This window comes from Trichoderma gamsii, assembly GCF_001481775.2.
Source record: "Trichoderma gamsii strain T6085 chromosome Unknown Scaffold_29.2, whole genome shotgun sequence".
In the NCBI taxonomy this organism is placed as follows: domain Eukaryota; kingdom Fungi; phylum Ascomycota; class Sordariomycetes; order Hypocreales; family Hypocreaceae; genus Trichoderma; species Trichoderma gamsii.
The window spans coordinates 140,658-168,122 of record NW_020171366.1 but is presented as its reverse complement, the minus strand read 5'-3'; the positions used below and the strand labels follow the sequence as shown (position 1 = coordinate 168,122).

General features: G+C 49.1%; 8 protein-coding genes across 8 annotated transcripts; 5 read left to right on the top strand and 3 right to left on the bottom strand.

Moving 5' to 3' along the window:
- Positions 1 to 3,315: 3,315 nt before the first annotated feature.
- TGAM01_v207657 (oxidoreductase family protein) lies at positions 3,316 to 4,518 on the top strand (the record flags this gene model as incomplete). The annotated part of the gene is made up of 1 exon (XM_018805148.1): positions 3,316 to 4,518. The coding sequence occupies one exon, from the start codon at positions 3,316 to 3,318 to the stop codon at positions 4,516 to 4,518; it is 1,203 nt and encodes a 400-aa protein (XP_018661598.1).
- A 461-nt stretch (positions 4,519 to 4,979) lies between these two features.
- TGAM01_v207656 (hypothetical protein) lies at positions 4,980 to 7,178 on the top strand (the record flags this gene model as incomplete). Its single annotated transcript, XM_018805147.1, has 1 exon — positions 4,980 to 7,178. One exon carries the CDS (start codon positions 4,980 to 4,982, stop codon positions 7,176 to 7,178), a length of 2,199 nt encoding a protein of 732 aa, XP_018661597.1.
- Positions 7,179 to 7,686: 508 nt separating this feature from the next.
- Positions 7,687 to 10,429, bottom strand: TGAM01_v207655 (hypothetical protein; the record flags this gene model as incomplete). Its single annotated transcript, XM_018805146.1, has 2 exons — positions 7,687 to 8,642; positions 8,716 to 10,429. 2 exons carry the CDS (start codon positions 10,427 to 10,429, stop codon positions 7,687 to 7,689), a joined length of 2,670 nt encoding a protein of 889 aa, XP_018661596.1.
- A 2,726-nt stretch (positions 10,430 to 13,155) lies between these two features.
- Positions 13,156 to 14,975, top strand: TGAM01_v207654 (hypothetical protein; the record flags this gene model as incomplete). Its single annotated transcript, XM_018805145.1, has 3 exons — positions 13,156 to 13,914; positions 14,018 to 14,155; positions 14,229 to 14,975. 3 exons carry the CDS (start codon positions 13,156 to 13,158, stop codon positions 14,973 to 14,975), a joined length of 1,644 nt encoding a protein of 547 aa, XP_018661595.1.
- A 365-nt stretch (positions 14,976 to 15,340) lies between these two features.
- Positions 15,341 to 17,194, bottom strand: TGAM01_v207653 (catalase; the record flags this gene model as incomplete). Its single annotated transcript, XM_018805144.1, has 7 exons — positions 15,341 to 15,405; positions 15,469 to 15,867; positions 15,929 to 16,013; positions 16,071 to 16,358; positions 16,417 to 16,876; positions 16,951 to 17,083; positions 17,185 to 17,194. 7 exons carry the CDS (start codon positions 17,192 to 17,194, stop codon positions 15,341 to 15,343), a joined length of 1,440 nt encoding a protein of 479 aa, XP_018661594.1.
- Positions 17,195 to 17,966: 772 nt separating this feature from the next.
- Positions 17,967 to 19,752, top strand: TGAM01_v207652 (sulfite oxidase; the record flags this gene model as incomplete). Its single annotated transcript, XM_018805143.1, has 2 exons — positions 17,967 to 18,193; positions 18,273 to 19,752. 2 exons carry the CDS (start codon positions 17,967 to 17,969, stop codon positions 19,750 to 19,752), a joined length of 1,707 nt encoding a protein of 568 aa, XP_018661593.1.
- Positions 19,753 to 20,434: 682 nt separating this feature from the next.
- TGAM01_v207651 (C6 zinc finger domain-containing protein) lies at positions 20,435 to 22,051 on the top strand (the record flags this gene model as incomplete). Its single annotated transcript, XM_024550138.1, has 3 exons — positions 20,435 to 20,764; positions 20,816 to 21,206; positions 21,282 to 22,051. 3 exons carry the CDS (start codon positions 20,435 to 20,437, stop codon positions 22,049 to 22,051), a joined length of 1,491 nt encoding a protein of 496 aa, XP_024405103.1.
- A 2,847-nt stretch (positions 22,052 to 24,898) lies between these two features.
- Positions 24,899 to 27,116, bottom strand: TGAM01_v207650 (dihydroxyacetone synthase; the record flags this gene model as incomplete). Its single annotated transcript, XM_018805141.1, has 2 exons — positions 24,899 to 25,771; positions 25,830 to 27,116. The coding sequence occupies 2 exons, from the start codon at positions 27,114 to 27,116 to the stop codon at positions 24,899 to 24,901; spliced, it is 2,160 nt and encodes a 719-aa protein (XP_018661591.1).
- Between the last annotated feature and the right edge of the window lie 349 nt (positions 27,117 to 27,465).

Sequence of the window (27,465 nt, the reverse complement as noted above, 5' to 3'; positions counted from 1 at the left end):
GTATGTACCTAGCTCCAGTTCTCATTCCATATCCACCAAATGAAGCTTTCATCGAAAGGCCAGAAATCCAAAATGAAATGAGGCGGCACTTTGGCCTGGGCGAATATCAAGGGCCATCTCAGCCGCGTAGAAGGGTTTCACTTTATGGCCTTGGTGGCAACGGGTATGTTTTGGCCATACTTATACCTTTTCAGTTCTAACAAATTATAGAAAAACGCAAATAGCAATAGCTTTCGCGTACTGGCTCCGACAGGTGAAACCAGATATCTCGATATTCTGGGTCCATGCCAGCGATGCCCATCGATTTCGGGAGTCTTATGCTAGCATTGCTAAAGCTTGTAATGTTCCTGGAATCAATGTCCCTGGAGCGAACATTTTATTGCTCGTTAAAGAATGGCTGGAAACACAGCATCAATCTCGTTGGCTTCTGATAATTGACAATGCCGACGACAATGAGCTGTTTTTCTCTGATAGAAAAGATGCGCTATACGCTACAGAAAACGAATTGGACTCCGAAGACGACAAGCTGGTTCATTATTTACCAGATTGCCATCAGGGATGCATGCTGCTCTCTACGACGAGGAACATGCATGCGGCAGTTGACCTATGCCGAGGAGGGGACCCTATTGAAGTCCCCAGCATGACTGGCAACGAGTCCTACCAACTCCTGAGGGCCATTTTACCGGGCGAAATCTCCACTAGAGACGCATCTATTCTCTCTTCCCGGCTCGACCATTTGCCGCTCGCCCTTGCGCAGGCGGCATTATTCATTAAAAAGAGGCGCATAACTATACGCAATTATATCGATCGCTTAGATGAGGGAGACTCTGAGCTCGCTGATATGCTGTGTAGACCATTTCAAATTGAGGGCAGAGACTCCAGGGCGCTACACGCAGTTGCAGCAACCTGGACTATTTCCTTTAAACAAATCGAGCGAACCGACCAAATTGCAAGCGACATCTTGTCTTTCTTAGGTGTCCTGCATTTCCAGGCCATTCCGAAACAACTCATTGAACATTACTACCGTGAGCTATACCCAAATGAGAATGAAAACAGCACCTCATCTGCGTTGTTAGAAGCATTAGATCTCCTCAGATCGTTTTCTTTTATATCCGAGGGAACAGACCAAGAAATCAATATGCATCGTCTCGTGCAGCTAGTGATACACAAGCGGCTCATCGCCAAGAAACAAATGGCTGAATATGCTCGGTATGCAATGATAGTCATCTCCAAGCTGTTTCCAATCAAGCTGTTTCCAACCGAAGATTTTGAAACATTGTTAAGATACCTTGCTCATGCAAACTCCGTTCTTGAAAAAGCAGGATCTGACTTAAACAATGATGACTTGTATGCAGCCGGCACGTCGCTTCTGAGTCAAATCATATCATATCTTTGGGGGAATGGCTACTATCCAAAAATATTACGAGATTTAGTGAAAAAGCTATTAGATATGACTCGGATACGATTTGGGGGAAGGCATCCGGCGACCCTCGAACAAACTACGCATCTTGCGGCAGTACACCATCGGCAAGGTCGACTGAAAGAAGCAGAAGTTTTAAGCAAACAAGCATATCAGTTGCAACATATGATACTAGGAGATTGGCACCGCTCTACGCTCGAAAGTATGTATCTCCTTGGGATTGTATATTTAGATCAAGACCGCTCCGAAGAGGCAGAAGACTTGATTTCATATGCATTCGAGCGAAGAAAGCTAGTATTAGGAGAATTTCATCGTGACACACTTGAGAGCATGAGGGCCCTGTCAAAAGTATATCGCCACCAAAATCGGATTGAAGAAGCAAAAAAATTGGAGCTGCAAACGCTTGAGTTTAGAAATATTGCTTTAGGAGACCAGCACCCGTCCACGCTGATGAGTTTGCATGACCCTGCGAATATGTACTGCTCTGAAGGCAAGTTCAAAATAGCGAAAGACTTGGTGGCACGAATACTCAAGAAACAACAAGGGATACTAAGGGCCCGCCACCCGCAGATCATTTCAACCATGGTGTTACTTGCTCGTATTCGAAAGCAAATGGGGAAAACAGATAAAGCGATTAGCCTAATGGAGAGCTGTCTGTCAGCGACTGAGGCAGAGTTGGGACAAGACCATACAACTACGGTAGATATCTTGTCAACTTTAGGGCAGTGGCGGAAAGAAGCTGAAATTTGCGTACCTGATTCACAATGCCAAATTTCTTCGAGAAATAGCTCGCAGGATCGCCCGATGAGGAGGTGGAGGGCTCGACAAAGGAATATAGGGAGAGAGACGGAGAGGAAGAGGCAGAGGAAGAGAGAGTTGGCGTGGAAAGGCAATACAAGGTACATGTAGCTACGCTACGCGTTAAGCTAATTCATCACGGGATGTGTATTCACATATGGGCATTTTGAAGATCTCTTTTTACATATATCTATGTAGTCACTCTTTACGGTATCTTGCCTTTATTCTTTTTGTCTCTCTTTTTTCTACATATAATGCAGTTTGTTTTGTTCTTCGGCATTCAATCTAAGCCCAGTGTCTGCAAGAGTCTCTGTTTGGACCTTCTGTGAACAAACAATTCATGATCAACTGGGGGTGGCGTGTAAAAGCGCCTACCGCAGCGCTGCACTCCTAGCTAGGTAGGTAGGTATTTGTGGTGGATAGTACCTATGTTCATGTCAACTAGTAGACACCCCTTCTATCTCTTCTATTACTACCAGATATTTCTTTCTTTGCCAATAAGTCGTTATGTTACGGGACAATACTTTAAATCCTGGTGATCAGCATCTTCGCCGTATTGGTTAATGCTATCGACAGGAGAAAAAGATGAGTTCAGATGGTGTTGAGTTTTGCTCATAGCAAAGACTCAAACAACAAGGACACAATCTGTGTCATCAACATAGGGTCTGGGCTGTGTTAGAGCCTCCACTCAAAAAGCAGTCCCATTCATTTTCCGCGGAAATCGTGGCTTGTTATCTCCTCTCTGAAAGCGTTCTTTACCACTGTGGGTAGCTTAGGAGCTTGAATTTTCGGAGAATTACGGAGCTTATGGCTTTAAGGAAAGTGCACATATTTCCAAACCACATGATTGGCCTCTTGTTTACTCATGCAAATGCTCCATCAGATCTAGTGCCATTTCGACGGCAGTATAGTGCTGATTTCATTCTCTCTGCGGCGCGCGCGCAGTGGAATCGCGATGAATGTATTTATAAGTAGCAGATATGCCTGAATACAAGCATATAGCTATATAAATAAACCTGCTCATTCATATCTTATGCCAGAAACATCTTTTCTTTAGGAATTCTTTTTGCATTTGTCTAGTAGTGCGCTTTCCAGCTATGGCTCCTAAAATTATTCGCGTTGCCTTGGTCGGCCTCTCATCGAATGCAACTACATCATGGGCAGCAGTAGCCCATCTCCCATACCTTCAATCCGCTCGAGGCAAGACTCAGTATAAAATTGTCGCGCTTCTGAACTCCAGCAAAGAGGCAGCTGAAAAGGCTCGATCACACTTCAATCTCCCTTCCGCCGTCAAGGCATACGGCGATCCTGCTCTACTCGCCGCAGACGATGAAGTCGACCTCGTTTCAGTAGTCACCAGAGTTGACAAACACTACTCAGCCACAGAGCCTTCCATCAGGGCGGGGAAGGCCGTGTACGTCGAATGGCCGCTGACTGAGAGCTTGGAGCGCAGCGTCGCTCTTCTGGGTGACAGCAAAGAACACGAAACCAGCATCATCGGCCTACAGGCACGACTCTCGCCGGTAACCACTAAAGTCAAGGAATTACTGGCATCTGATAGGATCGGAAAGGTTCTTTCTAGCGAAGTGCGTGGCTTCAGCGCTACCGCATGGGGTAAACGGCCTGGCACGATTCTTCCTGGTGGCATGGAAGACATGTTTACTCAGAGAGCAATCGGAGGTAACTTTGTTGCTATTCTGTACGCTCACATGATTGACCTCGTACACTTTGTGTTGGGAGAGTTCAAGAATTCTCATACCGCAACACAGCTTCGATGGCCAGAGGTTAGAGTTGTCGATGAGGCGGGAGCTCAGCTGCGGACTGTGCGAAGCGACATCCCAGATCTCATTACAGCTCATGGAGAGCTTGCCCCAGGTGCCGCAAATATTCAAGAGGGCGCAACCTTGTCAGTTGTTTTCAGGAGTGGTAACCCCTTCAAGGGCGAGTTACCCTTCGTGTGGTATATCCAGGGTCAAAACGGAGAACTGAAGATAACAAATCCTTACGGCCCTGTCATACAAGCGGCCACCGTACCCACTATCAAGATTGAGCTCCATGATTATACTACGGATGAAACAACCGAGATCCCATGGGAGACAGAATGGAAAGAATGGCAAGACGAGCTGCCCACACCAGGAGGAAAGCTGGTTGGAGAAATGTATAACCGATATGCTCAGTGGTTTCAACAGGCAGATCGTTCGGCCGTTCCTGAGGGAGGAGACTGGCCAAGACTCAAAGATGCTATTCGCAGACATGAAGAGATTGATAGCATCTTTAGCGACTTTGATAAATCTACTTAGAGTGAATAGCGAAATGAGCATGTATTTTAATCATGAAATCTCGCTTTCATAGGGTAAGCTTGAGGTGTACCTAAGTACAGGGAGCTTTTGCTCAACTGCCAAAATAGGCAAGCAGCTAACAGACCAGTACAACAGCAGTTGTTTTGCTCAATGAATCAAGAAATTTGTAAATAATTGGAAAGAGTCTAGTAATCCTTCTTGTTGATAATAGTCTACCCTTTATAGAAAGCTTCAAATGTCAGATAATAGCCAAAGCTGTATTTCTGGGCCTTGGAGCTGCCATTAGTATATACCATCGTCAAGCAGCCAGCTATAGGCCTACTAGGCGCTAATTGTACAGGGACTTAGCGCCAACGATAGCTACAGTTTGCCAAAAACCCTGACGTAACACGGACCAGGCCATGTATTCTTCTTTAGAGCTTGCTCGATCCACCTCGACCAAGATAAACTCCCACAGCATCATGGATGGCCTAGACGAATTCGAGCAGCAGCTCGCCGCTGAAAAAGCTGAGCGCGAAAAATCAGAACAAGACCGCGAGCGACATCACCATCACAAGCATAGACACCACCATCGCCGAGATCGAGACGACGACAGAGACCGCGAAGAAAGACACAGACACCGGCATCGCGAAGGCGAAAGAGATAGAGATAGAGACAGGGACGGTAACCGGGATCGTGACAAGGACAGAGAGAGGGACAGAGAGAGGGACAGAGACAGAGACGACAATCGCCGTCGCCGACACCACAACGAAGATGGCGATGACGATGACCGTCGGCACAAGCGAAGCCGCCGATCACGCGACGAGGGCGATGGCAACGGGGACGAGGAGCACCGCAGGCGGCGTCATCGAGAAGACCGACACCATAAGTCGTCAAATGAAAAGGCCAATGCGCCTCCGTCAGATCAGGAGAAGTCTTCAAACGAAGATGCGACCAGCACGTCAAAACCACTGGAACGAGATGCTTGGATGACCGCGCCATCGGCTTTCGAAGTCGAGCATGTCCACCGTCCAGGACAAAACAAAGCCCGGTCGCCGACTCCAGAACCGCCGAAGCGAGTAATATCCCATCGAGAGATAAACAGCGGCTACCTTGAAGACTTGAATAGCGGCAAGCTGCCGTCCGTTGTGGAGCAGCCATCTGAGAGAACAGTTGACTATACATTTGGCGATTCTGGCTCATCATGGCGAATGACTAAACTGAAAGCTGTTTACACTGCGGCGGAGGACTCGGGCCAGTCGGTGGAAGAAGTTGCCCTAAAGCAATTTGGCAGCTTGGAGTTCTTTGACGATGCGCGCGAAGAGAAGGAAGAGCTGGAGAGGAGGAGATTATATGGTGATGATGTCAAAACAAAAGACAAGCCTACGGGCGATTTCTACCGAGAACGGATGAAGAGCCAAAAGCGTGAAGAACCATCAAGACAAGAATTCCGTCAAGGCGAAGTTGTGCAAGAGGATCACTTACAGCCAGTGCCTGTTCCAATGGACCAGACAGCCCTGAACAGACTCCGTGCTCAAATGATGAAGGCAAAGCTACGCAAAGCACCCAATGCAGCTCAGCTAGAAGAGGAGTACAATCTTGCGGCGGCAGGAATGACGCCTCGCCTCAATGCCCCCGAAGCCGTCGTCCTCGGAGTCATGGAGAGTCGCCAACTCGCCGGCGCTCGTGGAGAAGTCAAAACAGTTGACACCAAGCGCGGACGCGAGCGTGGCCTCGTCGAAGAGAACACAGACATGACAATCGAGCAAATGCTCCAAGAAGAACGCCGAACCAAGGGCCAAGCAGGCGGCGAAGGCCTGCGCCTCGCCGAGAGAATCGCTAAAGACGCCAAATTCGACGACGACCTCGAGTACATGGACGAAAACGCCGAAAAGCTAGCAAAGCGCATCCACAAGAGCGAGGTCAACCTGAAAAACATGGCCGTCAGCGAGTTCCAGAAGATGAACCGCGTCCTCGAAAACTGCCCCCTCTGCCACAAGGAGGACAAAGGCCTGCCGCCCATTGCGCCCGTCATCTCCCTCGCCACGCGCGTCTTCATGACGCTGGCCACCGAGCCCGAGATCAGCGAAGGCGGCGCCGTCATCGTCCCCACCGCGCATCGGAATAACCTCCTCGAGTGCGACGACGACGAGTGGGAGGAGATTCGCAACTTTATGAAGAGCCTCACGAGGATGTACCACGAGCAGGGCCGAGAAGTCATCTTTTACGAAAACGCCGCCGCGCCGCATAAGCACATGCACGCTGCTATGATGGCCATCCCTATCCCCTACGACCAAGGCGCCATGGCACCCGCATTCTTCAAGGAGGCGTTCCTCTCTTCCGACGAGGAATGGTCCCAGCATCGCAAGATCATCGACACCGGCGCCAAGGCGAAGGAGGGCATGGGCCGCTCGGCGTTCCGCCGGTGTATCGCAAAGGAGATGCCCTACTTTCACGTGTGGTTTACGCTGGACGGGGGGCTGGGCCACGTTGTTGAGAACTCGGATCGCTGGCCGAAGGGAGACCTCTTTGCGAGAGAGATTATTGGTGGTATCGTGGATGCTGATGCACACATTATTAAGAAGCAGGGGCGGTGGGTGAAGATTGATAGCAGGGTTGATGGGTTTAAAAAAGGATGGAGGAAATTTGACTGGACGAGAGTGTTGACTGAGGCGTCGTAAGACAAACTTATTCCCAAGTTTTTGTATACAATGTTTGGCATAATTAAAAGGTCTAACCATAGGTAGCCAATCATAGGTAGCCGCCTTGTTTGAGTAAAATTCAGGATCAGTTAGATCTATCCACTAATTTATTGAATGGATATGAAGAAGATAGAATCTGTGATTAACAAGAAATAAATCGCCATGTACGCTGATGCTTCATCAGACCTGACATAAGTAGCGAGCAGTAATTGATTAAAACAAGTCAAAATTGTAAAAGTCATCGCAGATTCTTTGGCACCTCCTCTTCTCCATCCTTCGGGGTATCTTCCTCCTCCTTTGTAAAGACATGTGCTGCCAGAACATCTGGCTTCTGTGATCTAAAAGCTGCTAATTCTACTGTCATAAGAACGCCATGATCCCTCCTCCCAATTACATATTAGCTTGAAGAAAATGCCTACAGATATGGCATGGTTAGATTATTAGAAAAGTCTTAGTAATGAGGGGGAGCCCTCTTGAACTGTGAAGCTCATTTTCCAGGGGCTCCGCGTCGTCCTCTTTCACGTTCTTTGTTTCCCGCACTCCTCGTTGCTCTCTCCCAGTCTTCCCATTCTTTACTTATCTCCATCAGCACGGAACCCATTACTGTGGCGCTGGCCATTAATCCGTGGCCCTCTCCTTCGAGTACTCGCACTTCACATCGCTTCATGATTTTGCCTAGCCATTTGACATTTTCAACAGGAACCCGTGTATCTTCGCTACCATGACGAATAATTACAGGTCGAGTGATGTCGACATACCGGAAGCCAATGGTATGTCGTCTTTCGAGACAAATCAGCAGATCCACAGCTGGGTTTGCATTCGTCGTAGCAAGATCCCATATCGCATGTGTTAGCCGTATGTCATAAGATTGCTGTCGTTCTTTATCGGCGAGAGGGTCGAAAGATGTGGGTAGGTCGGATGCCTCGTTGCCAGGCGGAGGCTGAGGCAGAGTCTTGTCCACGCCTTCTTTGGCGTAGGGAGGAGATGCCTGATCCCCTTCATTGACCAGAGTGCCATTTGAGTCCTTGCCATCCGCCGCGTGGTTGCCGTTTTCTTTGTCCGCAGATGGTGTAGCATTTCTGCTGTTACCATCTTTGTGGCCCGTTTTGCGCTTAGACTTGCGAGGATTCTTTGGTAAAGAGCTTGTAATTGATGAGCTGGTTGCCGACATGAAACTACTGTTAGCCGCTTTCAGAAAAGACGTTGGTAAGACCCGTAGGATTCTTTGAGCCGTTGGAAGCGTGTGTGATGGCGGCATTAGCGATGACGACCCAAAAACATTCATTTGAGAAGGCGGGATCCATGGCGCAAGCAGGTGGATTTTCCCTCGAATATGCTGAGGCATGCGAAGAGCCGTGGCTAGAGCATAGATAGCTCCAGCAGAATGAGCCATCAGAGAGAATTTGCTGATTCTCAAAGTTTGACAGATTGCGTACACGTCATCTGTAGCACGTCTTGTTAGCAGACATTTACATATGAAAGTTGCACAATTGCAAATAGAGCCATAGCAACTTACCAGGCCAGCTGAGAGGTGTACTCGTTCCATCAGCATAAGGCTCACTGTCTCCCACGCCAGGTCGATCAGGGGTAATAAGACGAAGCTTCAGCGTCAACGCCAACTCGTCATAAAATGCAGTGATATATCTCGTCAAGCCCATTCCTACACAGCAGAAAACTGCGTAGCCCTCTGGGTCTCCAACTTCCGAAAACGAAATCACTCGGCCAGTTTCGGGATGGCGAATCTTTTGGGACAACCGGGGCGAGCAAAGGTAAGATTCCACAGCATCATCGACAGAATCAGCAGATTGGGGTCTCTCATACCCCGTGGGCTTAGTATTCGGAGTCGATTCGTCGTTTGCGCGTTTATTGTCTTGAGGAATAAGAGGAACTGAGAGGCGCTTTAATCTGGAGCTACTGCGCTTCAAACGGAGAGTATCGCTGGGTCCAGGTGTTGTCTGGCTAGAAAGGCGTTGGTCTCTGCGATCAAACTCATCTCGCCGACGCCCCTGTGAGACTGATGGGAAGGGAGCGCCTTCATCTTCGAGCTCGTCTGTTCTCTCCTCCGCAATGTAATTCGCGCTCAAGTAGCTACTCGACGCCCGCTGCTTTAGTTTTCGTGTCGAGTTCTCTTCAACGTCATATAAAGAAGACTTAGTGGTCGACTTATTGGTATCTGAGTCCGAGCGGCGATGCCTCATTTTCGCAAAATCACGACCGTAACCGGACTCTGTAGTTTCGAGCACTTTGTCCCCAGCAAATCCTTCGCTATCTTTCATTGGTCGTCGAACACTGGATCGCCTCCTACTTGAACTCGAATTGCGTAGACTTGAATCACGAGCCGGAATATGGTGTAGGCCGTCTCCAAGCAGGTTATCATCGGCAGTAACTGCCGTTGGTTCCTCGCGGATGGGGCTCTCCCCAAAGAAATGCTCTGCCTTGCTTCCGCTGTGAATGCTGCTTCCTACGGTCGCGCTGCCGCCAGCTATTGGAGTAGAAGAGGCACGTCTTCTATCAACCTGAGGCTCGCGAAGGTGCTCTCTAGAGCCCATATAGCTAAGCACTCTGCTATTGCGATTCGACTTTTTACCCCAGCTGTCGAGAGACCGGCGTGGCCTCAGCTCCGGGTGAGGCGCAGAGCCACGTTCTACAGAAAGATTGCCGATGCTGCGAGCATCATCATTCTTGGATGCAAACGAGCCCGTGGACGACGGGCGAGAGCTTGCGGCGCTACGTATAAAGGATCTGAATCCACTCTCTCGACTTGTACTTCGGTGGCTTCGAGGGCTTTGCGGCGCGGTCAGAGGCGAAAAGCCGCTCGGAGGCTTGGCTGTGCGAATAACGGGCGGGCTGGCCGCAAGCTCGTCGAGAGAAACAGGGCCGCCGTGCTCGTGGTAAAGTGCAGGCTGTTTGTACGCCCCGTAGTCAACGCCGAAACTACCAGAGCCGCGCCTAGAGCGAGAACTCCGGCGACTTTGGCCAGAGTTTGGGCTCGTTGGTAGAGAGAGAGTCGCTGAAGTCAGGCCGGTGTCGAAGTGGTGGTTGGCAGGCTCAGCGATGGCGCTAAGGCTGGTGATGAGACTGGAGATGATCTCAGGGCTCCCAGGCGGAATGGCGTATCGTTTGCGGGCGGCAGAAGTGGGCGTCGACGACATGCGGTTGCGCTGAGACGAGTGAACACGGTGGGTGCGTGTTGGGATAGGGGGCATCGAATCTATGGAAGTACGTTCCATGGTGGGCGGCAGCGGCGAGCCGCAGGGCGACTTGTCCAACGCTGGGACTCGATAGCTTGAGACGGTGAGTGTCTAATGTCGACTGTCTCGCCTGGCTGCAGCGTGAAATTGGCGCACGCAGCCACGTTTGTCTGGCCCCGGCGGCAGCAAACAACGTTCTGTGAGGAGCTTTTGCTTTTGCATGAAACGCTCCCCACGCTCACGCAGCCGGAGTTTCGGTAGGTTGTGGCCCGACCAATGCGCGCGAGCCCCTTCAAAGACCGGTACCAACAACTAGGTGGAATAAGAAGAAGACGAAAAGAAAGGAAAGTTATGGATATTGAGCGCTGAAGCGTGCAATAGTGTGAGCTCGGATGCAGCCAAAGACTCAAGAGGCGTACGCGGACAACTCGTTGGAGCATGGACCGTTCTCTAGTCACTGAGACAGAAGAGGTAGGGAAATTAGTTGGAGGCTAGCACAGGGTCAAGAGTTAGCTGTGTCGCTTGTCCAAGCAATTTCAATCCGAGCTTGAGTCGAGTTGTAACGAACGCACTACTGCAGTATTTGCGAGCGTGCTCTGGTTCGAGAGACACACAGCACAAAGCCAAGCTGGGCCAGCAGCAGAGCAGCAGCAACAGCGACAACTGTAGCGATCACGACGGCAGCAAAAACGTCCAACGGCAGACACTTCTCGAGCGCCAGTAGCTCCTGGTGCTCGCGAGCTCTTGGGAGATTTGACCCCTATCGACAGCTCTGGTGACGGTCCACTCCAATCGCCAGTCTCGCCTAGGCGCCATTTTGGCTGCGGCACGGGCAATCAACGAGACCCCTGCCGCTAGAGAAGACCATCGATCGAGCATGATTCGGCCACGAGCGCAAACCGCGGACTGGAGGCGGTGGGGAGAGCTCTGATTCGACGGCTTCAAGCGGTGGCAGGGATGTGCAAATTGTTCTGTAGACTGGTGGAGAGCAGAAAAAAGGCGGGTCCATCCTTTCGGCGACACATTGATCCTGTTCCGAGATCCGGATGTTCGTATCCATTCCCAGGAATCGAGCGTCAAGATGAGAGAGACAGGACCACACGCTTAAGTAGCATTGGGTGAGCAAATTGCTTGCTGTCGTGCATTGTCCAGTCCCAGATAGGGCGCTGACAACTCGGTTGCGGAAAGCCGAAGAAGGATGTCGGAATCGCATTCAACGGCGTAGCATCCGCGATGCACTGTCAGATGGAATCCCTGCAAGCGAGATGTGCAATCACACAGAGCAGAGCCAGCAGCAGAGTGAAACACTGAAGCCTGCGCGCATTAGAGCAGTATATCAACGACATTGCTCTATAAGCAAAGTTGCAGAGGATCTGCTTGCCACTCGCGGGCGGTGCGTCTTCACCCGCTTCCCCGTGACGATCTTTGCTGGATTGCCCTCGCTTCGCTGGACCGGCACTGTGTGCCACCGTGGGATGCGTGGGATGCGTGATGATGGTGGTACTAGGTATGCCGTCACGATGCTCTACTGGACCTAGTGCTGGGCAGAAGCAGGCAGCGTTGGGTAATACGCGTGGGTGCTTACATGCGTGCCGTGATATTTGTACGTCAGCGAGACCCCCCATGGCGATAGGAGCTGGACATCCGCGCTCAGTGCCGATCTGGCCATTGTGAGCTGACCACTGGTGAGACACGAGTCGACTCTCGCAATCGCGATGGTTACTCATGTGTATTATAAGCTTCTTTTCCGCGTGCAACGGCCAAGGCCTGGCGCTGTCAGATTAGCCACAATCCCTGCAGCCATTCCTGGAAGGCGGGGAATTCAGAAGAAGCGCGAAGAAGAGATAATGGATCTTGAGCAGCGGGAAAAACGAATGACAGGGCGCCTGAGATGAGATGATCTGGTTAGTCGCGTGGCCAGCGCATCCTGGAGGATTCTGTTGTCTCGGGAGAATTTGAAGTCAGAAGTTAGAACACAGACAGGGCAGCACTAGCTGGTGATTCATTCTGTGCCAATGGAATAGCATTCCTAGCTCTTATCGGAGCAGCCCTAGGAGGCGACATAGGGGGCAAGGGAAAGTACGTTGAGGACCTGCAACAATAAGGTAGGCATTCCATACAGACTTACTGTACAATAGTTGATACTTCTTACCTCTCAGGCTGTTACCCACCTTGGTAGTGCTAGTTGTTAAAAGTCCTGTCAGGCTCACCGGAAATCAGGTTTCTCATCTGAAGTACTTGTAGATAGGGCTGATCGGTGGGTGGTAAGCCTGTCTATTCCTATCCAGATAGGACTCCCTTGTCAACTCTGCAAGGCATGTGTTGCAATTTGGCAGAATTCCGGCTACAATTGCGAGCGATTATCTTGAATCCTGTCGAAAAATAGGCTGCTCTTTATATATCGTATATACTGTAAGCCACCAGACAAAGGGTCCAAGTGGCTGGCGCTAACGGCATGCCTGCATATGCATATCCGCCGTCAGCTTGGATGCAACTCTGACAAGGCATCTACTGCCCCGAAGCAGCATAGCGCCGTGGTTGCGAGATGCAGGGCTGGATTTGATATATGAGGCGAGCTGCTGAACTCTGCCTGAACTTTCTGTTGTGTCGTACGAATTTGGGTCGTAGATAAAAGTTCTACTCGCGCCACCTCAGCAAGACGGGCGCCCGAAACGGAACCGTGCCATTCTCACAGGTGACCCTTACACACTGCCAACTCTTTAATCCCAGAGCCAACTGCAACTGCAGGTAACATCGATCGAACAATGGCGGCCGCGGCCACTAAGACGATCTTCTCCTTTGTAAGCTATGACAACCATAGGGTACCCCAGGACCCAAAGTCTCGCACCTTAATCCGTCGGCATGCTATGCGGGATGTGGCCACGACGAGGAAGCAGAAGCGAAACTATCGCGGCAACGCGGTCCAGTATCCAGAGTCGGTGCTGTATGGCCAGGACTCGCACGATGCGTGTGCTGGCCATGCGCCCGCTGGTAAAGAAGCTGTAGCGAAGAGGCGAGCAACCAAGCGTAAGCTATTGAAAAAGGCGACAGACAGCAGCCCGCAGCCGACCAAGCAACAGCTCATACGAATCCACACAATCGTTGTCGATGACTACAGCCAAAAGTTCAGCACGAGGTTCCCCATCTTGGAGCTCATTGCACCACTCACAGGCCTGCATCTGGGGATGGCCTACATCTCCTGCTTTACCTTGGAGCCCGGTAGGACTGGAGACGGACTATTCTCATTGCCGTTGTCTCAAATGCAGAGCAGAAGGCTGTTGGACTATTTGCCGAGCCTGTATGGAAAAGCTACCGCCTTGACTTATACTGTTGATTGTCTTGTAGCAAGGCTAGGTCAAATCACCCGCGGCTTGGCTAGCAATACTTCAACGGAAGAGATAGATGGCGATGTTCTCCATCACTATGCCAAGGCCCTCAAAGAAATTCAGAGGGCAATCGATGATGAGGAGCTCCGAATGGCCCAGGAGACGCTGTATGCGGCAGAACTGCTTGGGATTTTTGAGGTATGTCATGAATGAGATCTAATGCAACATGCGTTAGATAAAAAGCTCTATTGATACCGCCCAGCACTTTGACTGACCTTTTGATTTTTCCTCAATCGTGCAGCTTCTGAGCCCCAATCCACAGATGGCGTCCTGGAAGTGCCACGCAGCAGGAGCCGCCAGGCTAATTCAGCTTCGTGGCCCTGAGAGATTCAAGTCCGACTTTGAGCTGGCCCTTTTTATGGCCCACATCGGCCCAATAGTACGTATACCTAGGCGAGAGACATACCTAGGTAGTCCCGCATTGAGAGCTCATAGCTGACCCTTCACTCAAGGTCACTGAATCTTTCCTCAATAACAAGGAGTGCTTCCTGACCGAGGGGCCCTGGAAGAAAGTCTTGCGCGCCGCCATCTGCCATGACCCGACCATACCGGCGGAGCAGAGCAAGCTCATCTATAAGCTTTGGTCTGCCCTCATCTTTGGACCCAACATATTCAAAAAAGTCACCGGCTTGATCCTGTCGCCCACGCCGCCTGCAGAAAGTGAGATTGAGGCGGCAGTCGAGAAGCTGCAGAAGGACCTGACTTACCTGAGAATGTGGGAAGACTTGTTGCGGCAGCAGCAGCAAGGGCAAACCCCTCCAAGTGAAGACGACATGGACCCAAGCAATAACATGAAGTTCATCTTCGCAGCTCCTGGCTGCAACAAAGGAGTGAATTCCATGCCGTGGCCAGTCCTCCGCGGCACCTTCATGACGTGCGGTATGCTGAAGAGGCGACTCTTGGTGTCGCTTGTGCCCTCTCGCTTCCCTCACGTCGAGGCAGAGGCTCAGGCGCTGGCTGAAACAGCGCTGGAGCGTAGCAGAAACCCAGCTGCGCGCAAAGAGGATGGCCTTCTGGGCGGCCTTTTCCTGGCGCAAACTGTCTGGGTGGCGCAAGCTGTCATCTCCACCAAGAACATCTGGTATGGAACCACAGCCGATGCAAGCACGCTGGTGCCAGATGAAAATGCCATGGGGCCGATGATTGAGCAGTGGAAGTTTAGGATCTGGTGCAAGGAGCTCGGAAGGAGCGTCACGTAAGCGTTATTGTGGTTTGATGCATACAGGAATTACATGAGGTAGATCTCACGATGCCGATGCCGGCAAGTTTTACGGTGTTATGGGGGGTTTCTTTTTTTTTTTTTTTTTTTTTTTTTCACACCACTCACATGCCTTTTGATTTTACTAGAACAAGAGGCGTTGGAGTTGCGGGAGTTATTGTGCGTTCTGTTCGATTTAAGAATAAAATTCGAATCACCTAAAAATACCTATGTTCCTAAGGTCCGTGAATACATGCAAATACCACCAGGCATCGTATCATGATCGTAGCTAGACCTGGCTTTCACTTTTTCTTCATTCTTCTGTGTCCTTATTCGTGTTCCTTTTCTTAATGTCTTTATTAATATTTAATGTTTCGCGAGGTCTTCTTCAAGACACTGCTGCAAGCTTGGATCAACACGCCCAAAGTACTCTGCACGGATGTCAGCTTTCCATCTCTTACCCACATATCGCTCCCGCATAGGGTATGACTTACTAAGAACCTCCTTCCTTAGGGCGACAGGGATGTCCTGCAACGTCGGAATGATATTATAGAGGAAATGTTCCTGGCCTTTTTCCTCCTTGCAAATGATCTTCCAAAGATGACGAGCTTGCACGAAATCATTGTCAGAAAGTTTCGTAGCAAAGGACGACACTTTTCCATCCCAGTGCTCTTGAAGTGGTATCTGGACCCGTTTGCTCTGAGAAACTGGGCGAAGCTCCGAGAAGACGTAGTCGGGATCGCTACCGTAATTTCCATTCATAGTTCCAGGGCCGTCTCGCACATAGGGTGCGTAGACGGTATTAGTTGGCCTGTTTGGTGGCAGCTGGAAATAATTTGGTCCAACGCGATAGCGGTGGGCGTCAGGATAGCTGAACATTCTCGCTTGCAGAACTGCACGTCATATCTATCAGCAACAGCATTCTCTATTGAGAGTACAAATGGGTTTACAAACCAGGATCTGCCGAGGGCCCAATGCCCGGAACCATGTTAGAGGGTGAGAAGCAAGCTTGCTCGATGTCTTGGAAGTAGTTGCCCGGCTAAATTCAAAAGCTTAGTATGAATCATCTCTTTCGAAATATGAGTGACCAACTCACATTCTTATTCAGGGTCAAGCGGCCAATGCGACGCAGAGGATATTTATCGTAAGGCCAGGTAAACGTGCAGTCAAAAATGTCAATGGGTGCCGATTTGACCTCTTCAGGCTTCATGACTTGGACGCAAACAGACCACTTTGGATAGTTTCCGTCCTCGATAGATTTGAACAGATCTTTGACATGATAGTCTGGGTCTGATCCGGCGAGGCGGACAGCCGTGTTTGAGTCCATGGTCTTGACGCCATCCTCTGGCTTGAAATGCCACTTGACGTAGACATAGGTTCCATCCTAGAAATTGTTAGCGTTTGCTATACAGTAGATAGCTTGCTTGGAGAAGTTATCTTACAGCCTTACTCAGGGTATAACTGTGAACGCTATAGCCATTGATATTTCTGAGGGAGGCTGGAATACCACGCGATCCAAACAGGTGCATCAGAGCGTGAATACCCTCCGGGTTATTCTTGTGGAAATCCCAGAACATGGTGTTATCTGGCACATTAGTCTGAGGGTGCCTCTTGTGGCTTCGGTTCATGGATGGAAATTTGATGGGGTCCCGGATAAAGAAGACTGGAAGATCGTTAAAGACAAAGTCCTGGATACCCTCTTCCGTATAGAACTTGAGTGCCCAGCCTCGGACATCGCGAACTGTGTCGGCAGATCCTTTTTCTCCACCGACAGTCGACATACGGGTCAAAACCTTGGTCTTCTTTCCAATGCCAGTGAGGAAATCCGCATCAGTTATGTCAGAGACATCTTCAAGCACCTCAAACTCGCCAAAGGCGCCGGCTGCCTTTGCGTGCACGCTCCTGTAATGCGAAGTTAGTTGAGTATTCAAAGTCCAATAACCACACAACAACATAGTATGGAGCCTTATCCTTACCTTTCAGGAATACGTTCGCGGGCAAAATGAGCCAGGACTTCAATGGTTTGGGTATCACTCAAGACAACCAAACCACCGTTGCCGTTGCCATATCGAATTTGCTGCACAGAGCCTGGATCAGCGCTTGGCTGGCCTAGAGACTATTAGTCAATTGATGCATTGAATGGGTTGGTTTGAAAACGAAATCGATGATGATATTCTATAACTGGAGCAGAATCTTGAACGGAAGCTTACCATTGGCCATAGTGCTAGTAGGGTGGTCCGAAGAAGAAGAAAACGACTAGAAATTGTGAGTCTTAGTTCTTCATAGAATAGACATATAGTAACTCACCATGTTTACTGAGTATTGCTGAAGCAATAGTATTTCTCAGGCGATAGTATTTTCGTTCATACAAAGAGGATGCGATAGCTTATTTTTGCCAGATCCTGATTTTTTTTCTCCAATTCTTCCTCCCTCTAGTACTCGTCAGATGGCCGGTTTTTGTAACATGCGCGCCCATCTCGTAAACCGTTCATTCCCCGCTTACGATTTCATCATGGAATGTTGAAATGTCCGCCGATGGCTGAGATTCCCGTCATCCCGCTTTCGCGTATGAGGGATTGGCGATAAAGCCCGGGCTAAGGCAGAGTTCTACTAGTTCATGAGCTTGCATGCAATGAGAAGGTTCTGCATGGCGTTTACACCAATCCGGCTCAGCTATCATATGAAGCTCCTCAAGCCACCTCATGCGGGGACAAAGTATATCTTGAACTGTGGCAGTCCTGATTGGTTCGATAGCGTCACTTCATTCATGATGACGCAGATTCTTGTATCGGTTAATTGCCGTGCATATCTTCCCAGCCCGATTGAGGACGAGACAATGAGAGGTTCGCAATCTGTTCGGACTTTACTGCGGGGAATCGGGTAGCTATAAGTTTGAGTGCGCTGCGATCTGCCCGCCCAAGCGAGAAGTAAATCTCTCTTCATCGCTTAATATAATCTTTTAATCAGTGAACGCCAGAATAATTGAATCAAGATGCCGCCTTTCAAGACAATGATACCGACAAATAGTCGGCCTAATGAATGGAAGATTGAACAAGGACTGGCCGGAGCCGAGCTCCCGGTCATTGATATGACCGAGCCAGAGAATAAGTCTCTCATTTTTCAGGTTTTCCCAGAGAAATTGACCAAGGATGAGGAAGCTATCAAGGCCGTGGGGGACCCTGAGAAGCTCTTTGCTCGGGAGCGAGATGGCTGGATCGGGTAAGTCATTGTCTAAGACTTGATGCATTGACGTGAACAACACGATCTGTTGCTCCTATGCTGACATGATATGCGCAAGCTTTGTCGAATGGGAGAATCATCCCGACAAAAAGGCAGCGGCGCACAAGATCCTGACGTCGCAGACATTTCCACCAAACCCTGAATTCCAGCTTGGCGATATTCCGGCAACTAATCCTGTCCTTCCCGGCACTCGCTGGAAGATGTGGCACCATGCTGTCGGCGGTGAACTCAGCAGAGTTCCTGATGACTCTTGGAACTGTGTCCTCAAAGAGAAGCACAAGGATATGCTTCATCTCTTGCAGTTTCCATACAACGGGGAGCCCCCCAAGCGTCTGGTCACTGACAAGGAGATCACTCCCAACAACCTTCATTTTGTGAGAAACCATGGAGGCATCCCGATCATCGACAAGGATAAGTACAGCTTCATGATGGACGGTCTTGTAGCCAAGCCACGTGAGTACACCTTGGATGATCTCATGGATGAGTCTCGGTTCCCACGCATCAAAAAGAAAATTACTATTCAGTGCTCTGGAACCCGCCGTATTGAACAGATTCTGAAGTATCCCGGTCAAGGTGATGAGATTCCTCAAGCTCCCTGGGCCGAGGGTGCGATTGGTACAGCTGAATATACCGGCATCAGTCTCAAGAAGGTAATCAAAGAGTGCGGCGGCTTGATCGAAGGTGCCAAGCACCTGGAATTCTATGGTTGCGAGACCTACTTCAAGGATGACAAGTGCATGAACTATCTTGTCAGTGTGCCTTGGTCAAAGGTCAAGGCAAATGAAGTGATGCTCGCCTGGGAAATGAATGGCGAGCCTCTGCCTCGCATTCACGGATATCCTCTCCGCATCGTCGTCTTTGGCTACATTGGAGCTCGAAGCGTCAAGTGGCTCTACCGCGTCAAGGCCATCAAGCTTCCGTCTCGAGCACCGGTCCAAAGCGCAGAGTATCTCTACTTCCCGCAGCAGGTCGGAAAGCACAACCTGCAAATGACTGACGGCATTCAAATTCAAGAGATGCCAGTCAGCTCCGCCATCATGTTCCCATGGGCGAAGCAAGTCGTCATCCACAACGGCAAGATCCGCTGCAAGGGCTGGGCTTATTCTGGAGGCGGCCGATGGCCAGAGCGTGTCGAGTTGTCAGCCGATGGCGGCTTCAACTGGTACACCATTCCTCTCGAGAACCTATCCAAGAAGCGGAAGTGGACCTGGCGCACATGGAGCTATGACCTTCCGTGCGACGTTGAGGGCTGGGTTGAGATTGTGGTCCGCTGCTGGGATAACTCTCTGAACACGCAGCCTCCCGAGATTCGCACAGCCTGGAACTGGGGCTTGCATGTTACGAGCTCTTGCCACCGGATCTCGGTGTACAGCGTCAACAGGAGCCGACCCAAGACTGACGCTCGTCTTAAAGAGTTTGAGGAAGCGGGTATTCCATTTGCCCCTATTACTGTGCCACTCACCTTTCCCTCGCAGACTTGGGATGGTTATGAGAAGTTCTGGCAGGAGAATGACCCTCGCGATGCTGAAGATGACTGATTGTGTTGTTGATAAAGGTGCTACCAGAAAAGTGTTGCCGAAAAAGGTTCTGTCCAATGAGGTGCTCATCGTTCTCTCTCTCTCTCTCTTTCTCTACAGCTACAGTGATTGAACAAAGAAAAGTGAAGAAAAAGAGGGAAAAAATAACCAAAAAACTAAAAGACACCATTTAGGTACATGTAGTAAAACACCCTCGTTTCTTCAAAGGAGCTGTCCTTTCCAGATATGCTAGTCATAAGTCATGAATGAATGAATAAACCAGATAGCAAGAACCTTCAAAACTACTCACTGTGATGTAACATCAGGTCACATTATGTTTGTGCCATTTGAGTACAGTAGGTGGTTCATCGCCACCGGTATCAGTGTTTGGCTCTTCGGAGCCAGCTGTAGCGCTCCTAGCAGCATGAAGATAGCTGGAAACATGAATCTGTGCTCCGTGAATTGACAATACGAAGGAAGTCCTAGCAGGATTTTCCTCTCGCATTTTCCACCGGGCTTATTAATCACTCGCGCCCACGCCGATTTTAGCCTGCTACATCTCCCATGTGCTCTTGAACTACACTAACGGCATGACCATGTTTGCTGAATAGCTCCCGAAAGACCTTTATCATTTATACAGTATGTTTATTTTTGGAACATAACGAAAACTTAATGTCTTTCTCGCAACCTAGCTAGAGACAACATGCATGACGAAGAGCGGCAACATGAAGCTATTCCAACCGAGCGTCGCTTTTCGCTCGATGAGTTTTCGACTCCATCGACAAGCTGGCAACTTGATAACTTTGTTTTTGAGCCGGGATATGTCGAATCTCGAGAAGAGTTGCGCTATTTGATGCTGAGCACCGCACAGACTGCCCCGCCATCTCCAACTCACGAAAGCAGCCTGACACTGAGACAGGATTCGCATGAAAGCGAGTATCAGTCATCAGAACGCCATCAGGCTTCACATCTCCTTTCACAGGGACGGAGGATTGAATATCTAAAGAATTACATAAGCGAGGTTGCACCATGGGTATGTCCTCTTGTGGCTTCTTCAGATGTAAATGTACTCATCGATGAGTAGCTTGATATGTTTGACAGCTCACATGCCTTTGGCCTACAATTACCTCTCCTGGCACAGACGTCCCCAGCTCTCTTATGTGCAGTTCTGGCCATATCCGCGCGACAAATAGAGCGTAAAGAGGCATCCGACGGAAACCCGACTCCGCAGAATAGCTTTGACAGTTTAGAGCTGTACCAAGAAGCGATTCGACTTCTGACGCCACTTCTACAAGCTCATGATCAAGCAGTGATTCCGATCTGCGTGATACTATGCTGCCTTGAAATGATGTCCGCCAGTGCGCGCGATTGGCGCCGGCATCTAGAAGGATGTGCTGCTCTCTTTGACGCTTTCCAAGTCCACGGATTCTGTGGCGGACTACTACAATCCGTCTTCTGGTGTCACGCCAGGATGGGTGCGTTTACAATGATGTTACTCGCTATTCCAATACCTAAATTGAGCATTTGAACTGACCAAGGCTGTGAAATAGACTTATGCGGTGCCTTGATATCTGATGGGACGCAAAGTACCATAATTACACCAGCCGCTTGGCTGCCTCCTGGTACCGACAACTTGACTACCCGCCAATTGTTTGAAAGCGTGAAAAGCCCCGATATGCACGCCAACTACGCTGTTTATCTTTGCGCTAAAGCCTGCGAGTTGATTTCGGATCGTACACAGCATGACGAACTCGGTGTCCCCAATGGCTGTACTACAGAATCGTTTTCATCTCGCTGGAATGACCTGTGGGATGATCTACAAGCTTGGATAGATTATCGTCCTGGTGAGCTGTTGCCAATGTCCACTATTGAATCTCGTCCCTTTCCACAGATACTCTATCTCCACTGGGCCGCAATTTCCTCCAACCAGCTATACCACACTGCTTGCATTTTGATGCTATCTTCAACGCCGAGACGACAGGACGCCATACCTGGTGTAATTGGATCATGTATCTGGCATGCAAAACGAATTTGCGGCATTTCGTTGACCAATCCTCACCAGGGATGTCTCAACAACGCCATCCAGCCGCTTTGGTTAGCAGGGAGGCTACTCAGCCACGAATCAGAGCATACAATCGTGGTGAATCTTATCCGCGATATTGAGTCGACTACGGGATGGGGAACTTCTTGGAGAATTCCTGATCTTGAAGCAGCGTGGGGGTATTCTATTCCAAACGTTCTTACGCCAGGCACACCGACCTCAGCTCGCCACAAAGTGCTCAATCTGGGTAATAGCATGCAAGAAGCAATCAAAAGATGACCTCGCTCAACATACCGCTAGTGGCTCTGAAGCGTTCCACTCTTGCTTTAGCTGATCAACGAAGCCTTTAACAGGCCAGCCTAGAGTGCCAATGTGCCCAAATCCATGCAGTACTGCTCTTTGCTGAGACTCGTGTGTCATTTGTCGCGCGGCTATATAAAAAGAAGCCAAGAGGCATGGGTCCCAGCATTCACATCGATTATTGTTAATGGAAATGCTGCATATCCTTTGAGCATGCCATAGCTGCGACAAAGATGGCGTCCGCCGTTGCTCAAGCTGCATGGTCCTTGGCTTATGTGCCAGCATTATCATCATGGCGGTATGGTATAGCTGATTGGCGAGAGTTGCCGTTCCATTGGTGAAATATATAAGTGGAAATGGAGCTCTTTCATCATTAATCTCAATGGCCGGATGAAATATCGGCGGCCTATTCGTATACCAGTCATTGAGTTCATTAACAATGGACTTCCAGCGAGCTGCTGGAGGCGTGGGGGGTTCAATATCGAAAGTAGTGGCCGCATATGGATCTCCAAAAGAGAACTCAAGCACTTCAGCGCATAGAGCAAGAGCCTCATGCGCGTAATATTCAGAGCATCCGACATTAGGTGCTCTGTGAGAAGAACTTTGAAGTAAGGATCTAAGGATGTTGCTGTTGACAATCGGGCTGGATTCTTTTACTAAAGCAGCGGCAGTACCTGACATGGTCAATACATATTCTTCTGCTCAGAACTAATAATCGATTTCTTACCTAGTCTGGCAAGCAGCCACACCATACATGCGTTCAAGTCATTTGATGAACTTCGTTCAAGAAAAGCCTCATGTAAAATATCATACTTGCTCAATGTATCTTTCCATGATCTAGGGGGGTCAGTGAGGAAATTCTTTGTAACCGCCAATATTGACCAAAGATTAACTTCCCACGGCTGGGAGTGCTCGATGAAGTTCTTTATTATATATGTGAAATCACTTGTACGAGGTTCCATTGGACTGTTACTAGAATCCGTATGGTCATGATGAATATTGTATGAAGCGCTGCAAAGCTCCAAGAGTGCATCAAATGACACCTCTGATCTCATTGCAAGATGCGGAACGACAAGACCAAACGTTTGCTTCATGTCACATATGTCCAACTTTGTTATACATGTTAGTTTACGTCCTCGAGCATTTAAGAGTAGGAAAATTCGTCTCACCCATGGAGCGATTTTATATCTGTAGTGCTTCAGTAGCTCAACTGACCGTCCTGTCGACAGCTGAAGTGCCACACGGTCGCTCACCGGGCCAATATTGCCAATGCTCTTCAAATTTGACAGCGGCGATAATACGTTACCTCCTTCAGAATCGCCTGTGTTTGGGCCAACATGAGCTGGTGTATAGGCCTCATGATCTCGAGCGCCAAGAGTCATCAGAACATCTAGCGCAATCTCGAAACCATCGCCCTGCCTCATCATATTCTGATCTTGGTGGCTATCTTCATGGCGGCAAAACGGCGTATCATGTGGTATTCGCGAATACAGAGATTTCGTGACAGTCGTATCATCTTTGCGGTATGTGTCATTAGACTCTGAGCAGAAAGTTGGCGGTTCGTGAATGCGAGTACTAGATGTAGTCGGTTCCAGGTCGCTTCTCAGAGGTGGAATGTCACATATAAATGTGTATTCTCCCTCGGAAGGAAGAGGAGAATGTATTAAAGCTTGAGCAGTTTTGCTAAGACCGGCATCTTTCGATGCAGCGAGTTCGCCGTCCACAAACTATTTCCATTGAATGAAGTCAGTGTTAATTTTAACAAGAACAGAAGAGATATTAACCTGAATTTTAGAATACTTTCTAACATCAATGTATTGCCCATCTAGAGGATCGACATTAGGAGCCGTAATAGTGTTCTTCTCTAGAAACGAAAGCCTCGGGCGATAATTGCACTCTGCGTCTGCATCGAGACAGCGTTGGCAGCGAGGTTTGCGTTCATCACCTACGTATTTTTCTAGTCAACCTTTTACCATTTCATAAAGTGTTTAGCAGGGAGAAATAGTAGTGGGGAAAACCTCTAGGAGGGATGTGCCCTGAACTCGAATTACGATACACTTCAACTTACATTTGCGTCGCCGAGTTCGGCATCTCAAACAGCCTGTTCGCGCTCGCTTCTTTCGGGCACTCTGCGGACTAACTATTTCTTGACTTGCCATGTCCAACGTCGGAATCCGGTTATCAAGGTATTCCAGTGCTTCTCAAGATATTCCAGATAATGAATGCCACAGCGAGGGGCAAACATCTCCCGATAGATCGTAAAGTTCTAGGCCTAATAGCAAACAGCCCAATTGCTGCAGTGTCGCCACCCTCATTTATCCATTGTACCCATTTTGGTATATATAGGCACAGCTTCGGTTAATTGGCATCCTCGCTCTCGCCAATATCAGCGAGTATGGGGCATTTTCTGCGTAGGCTCAGCACTATCGAAAGCTATCTCTATGCTAATTGAGGGCCACTCGCATGCGGGGTATCTATCTCTGAGGCGCATTTCACAACTTTGATTGAGTGAAAGCAGAGCATGAGGCTTTAAAATATACGGGATGATAGAAGCAAAGAGAAGATGGGGGCTTTAGGTGCTTCAAGAACAGAATTTCTGGCACTTGAAACTGCCGAAATGCAACTTGAGTGTGTAATATACAGTCGTGGGGAGAGGGCAGCTATACGCAAGTAGATTGACGGGGTCACCTGCTATGAGAGCACATGTATAATGCGATTACAGATAAAGAATAAAGAGAAACTGAATGAAAAAATTGGACGGCGTGGATAAATGGTATATATACGATGTACAATCACTACAAAAATAATAAGTGAAACACTCTAATCTTACAGATCAACAAACTCTCCTCTCAGAACTTCATCCTCACGGACTCTCCTGAAATAATCTGAAGCTTTAGACACAATACTGTCGACATCAAAACCAAAGTACTTGTACGCTTCTGGGCCTGGAAGACTGTGTCCAAACCGCCTCACGTTTATGCCTGCATCGGCATACCTCTCCCACCCATTCGGTGCGTATGGCTCAATGACAATCGCGGGAATCCCGAGATGCCTTCTTAAAGTATCCCGTTTATACTCCAAAGACTGACCTTCAAACAGGCGTTGGCACGGGAAACTGACTACTCTGCAGCGGATGCCTTTTGATTCGCGCAGTTGAACGGCAGCATCAAGAACGTGCGATAACTCTGCGCCAACGCCAATGAGCGTGAGCTGCGCATCTTCATCTTCTTGAACCACATAAGCGCCTTTTGATACACCATCTCGGCGGGTAGTTTTCAACTGCGGGACTTTGTGTCGTGAAGTCGAGATGATCGACGACATATCCTTCGCTTCGATGGCTGCAATCCAGGCACCGGCTGTCTCTTCGCTGTCTGCTGGACGGATATACAGCAAATTTGGCATTGAACGATACAGTGCCGCTAGTTCGATGGGTTGATGGGTTGGCCCGTCTTCACCCATTCCGATAGAGTCGTGAGTTGCTGCGTGGATTACTTGCAGTCGCTGCAGGGCCCCCATTCGTACCGCCGGCGCGGCATACAAGTAGAACATGAAGAATGAGCTCGTAACTGGAATAAAAGTGCCCGGTGCAAAGGCTGCTAATCCATTGGATATGGCACACATTGCATGTTCTCGCACGCCGTAGTGAATATACCGTCCTGCATAAGAACCATTGATTCCGCAGGTTGTCCGCAGATCGGGCTGTGTATATCGTCATTAAATGCTATAACAATTATTTGTAGCAAAAGTCCGTACTTACATGCTGAAAATCTTCTTTTCCCTCCCATGCCATGTGGACAGATGGCGAGAGATCTGCTGTTCCGACTACGAACGAGCTGAAATCTTTGGCGAGAGGGTTGACCATCAGTCCAGACGACGCTCGCGTCGCCATTGGTTTATCGGAAAGAGCCTCTGGACCAGGCAATAGTGTCTTCCAGTGTGATGGTAGCTTTCCATCTACGCGTTGTTGAAACTCCTCGGAGATGCCTGGATACGCCCTCTTATATCGATCCACGAGCTCCTTCCACTGTGAAACGGTCTGTTCTCCACGACTGGGCAAGTCAAAAAAGAATTGGCGGACTTCGTCACCGACGACGAAGTGTTCTTCTGGGTTGAAGCCATATACTTGCTTCATATGCTTCACATCATCAACGCCGAAAGCGGCCCCGTGTGCCTCTGCCTGCCCGGCAACTGCGCTGTCCAATCCAATAATTGTTTTCACGTTGATAAACGTGGGTTTGTCAGTAGAAGCTCGAGCTCTTTGTAATGCAGCCACAATACCTTCCACATCGTAACAGCCGTCCTCAACATTGATCACGTTCCAGCCACACGCACGCATTTTTGCGTCAACGTCCTCAGTGTTTGTCAAATCCACTGAGCCATCACAAGTGATCTGATTGTTATCGTATATAACAGTCAGGTTGTTGAGTCTGAGATGGCCCGCGAAAGATATGGCTTCCAGCGCAACGCCTTCCTGAAGACATGCATCTCCCACCATACACCACGTATGATTCGACACAACATCGTATCCAGGTCGGTTATATGTTGCCGCAAGGTTCTTGGTGGCCATGGCTAAGCCAACTGCATTAGCGACACCTTGGCCCAAAGGCCCTGTTGTTACCTCGATGCCTTCAATCTCAATCTCTGGATGGCCAGGGCAGATAGAGTCCCATCTTTTCGAGTGGTATGACTTGAGCTGATCCATTGTCATGTCGCGGTATCCCGCCAAGTGCAAAAAGGTGTATTGAAATAAGCAAGTGTGGCCGTTCGAGAGTACAAATCGGTCTCTGTTGAAGAAATCTGGGGTGTGCGGTGCATAGCGCATCACATACTTCCATAAAGCGACTCCAATCGCAGCCATGCCGATAGCGCCGCCAGGATGGCCGCCATTGAATTGTTGGCAGAGGTCACTGATAAGCAAACGAAAGGTCTTGAGGACTATGTCATGTTCTTTAGGGGGTTTATCAAGTGCAGTCTTGTTTTCATTGCCATCTGCTACGCCGTTTTTAGCGACAACTGGCTGGACAGACAGAATTCCAGGAGCCATTTGCTTGGTAAGAAGCAAAATAATAGTTGACAAGGGTATTTCGACTTTAACTTAGACAAATATGAAGTATGAGGGAGAGGTAGAGACGATGGATAAGAATAAAGAATATATCGACATTACATCTTCTTAAGCTTACAATCCTATTTCTTATTATAAGCCAACACCTAATACCTATCCACTTCAACTGATGCCAGCGATTGTCCTAGTGCAGAAGGATGGCCGAAATAGGAAAGTTTAGCCACCTCGTCTGAGATCTTGCACCAAACCATTGGGCCCCTCCAAAAGATCATCCAGTCGCATGATCTCCTACATTTATTACTTTACTTTTAATCCTGTTTGGAAATAATTT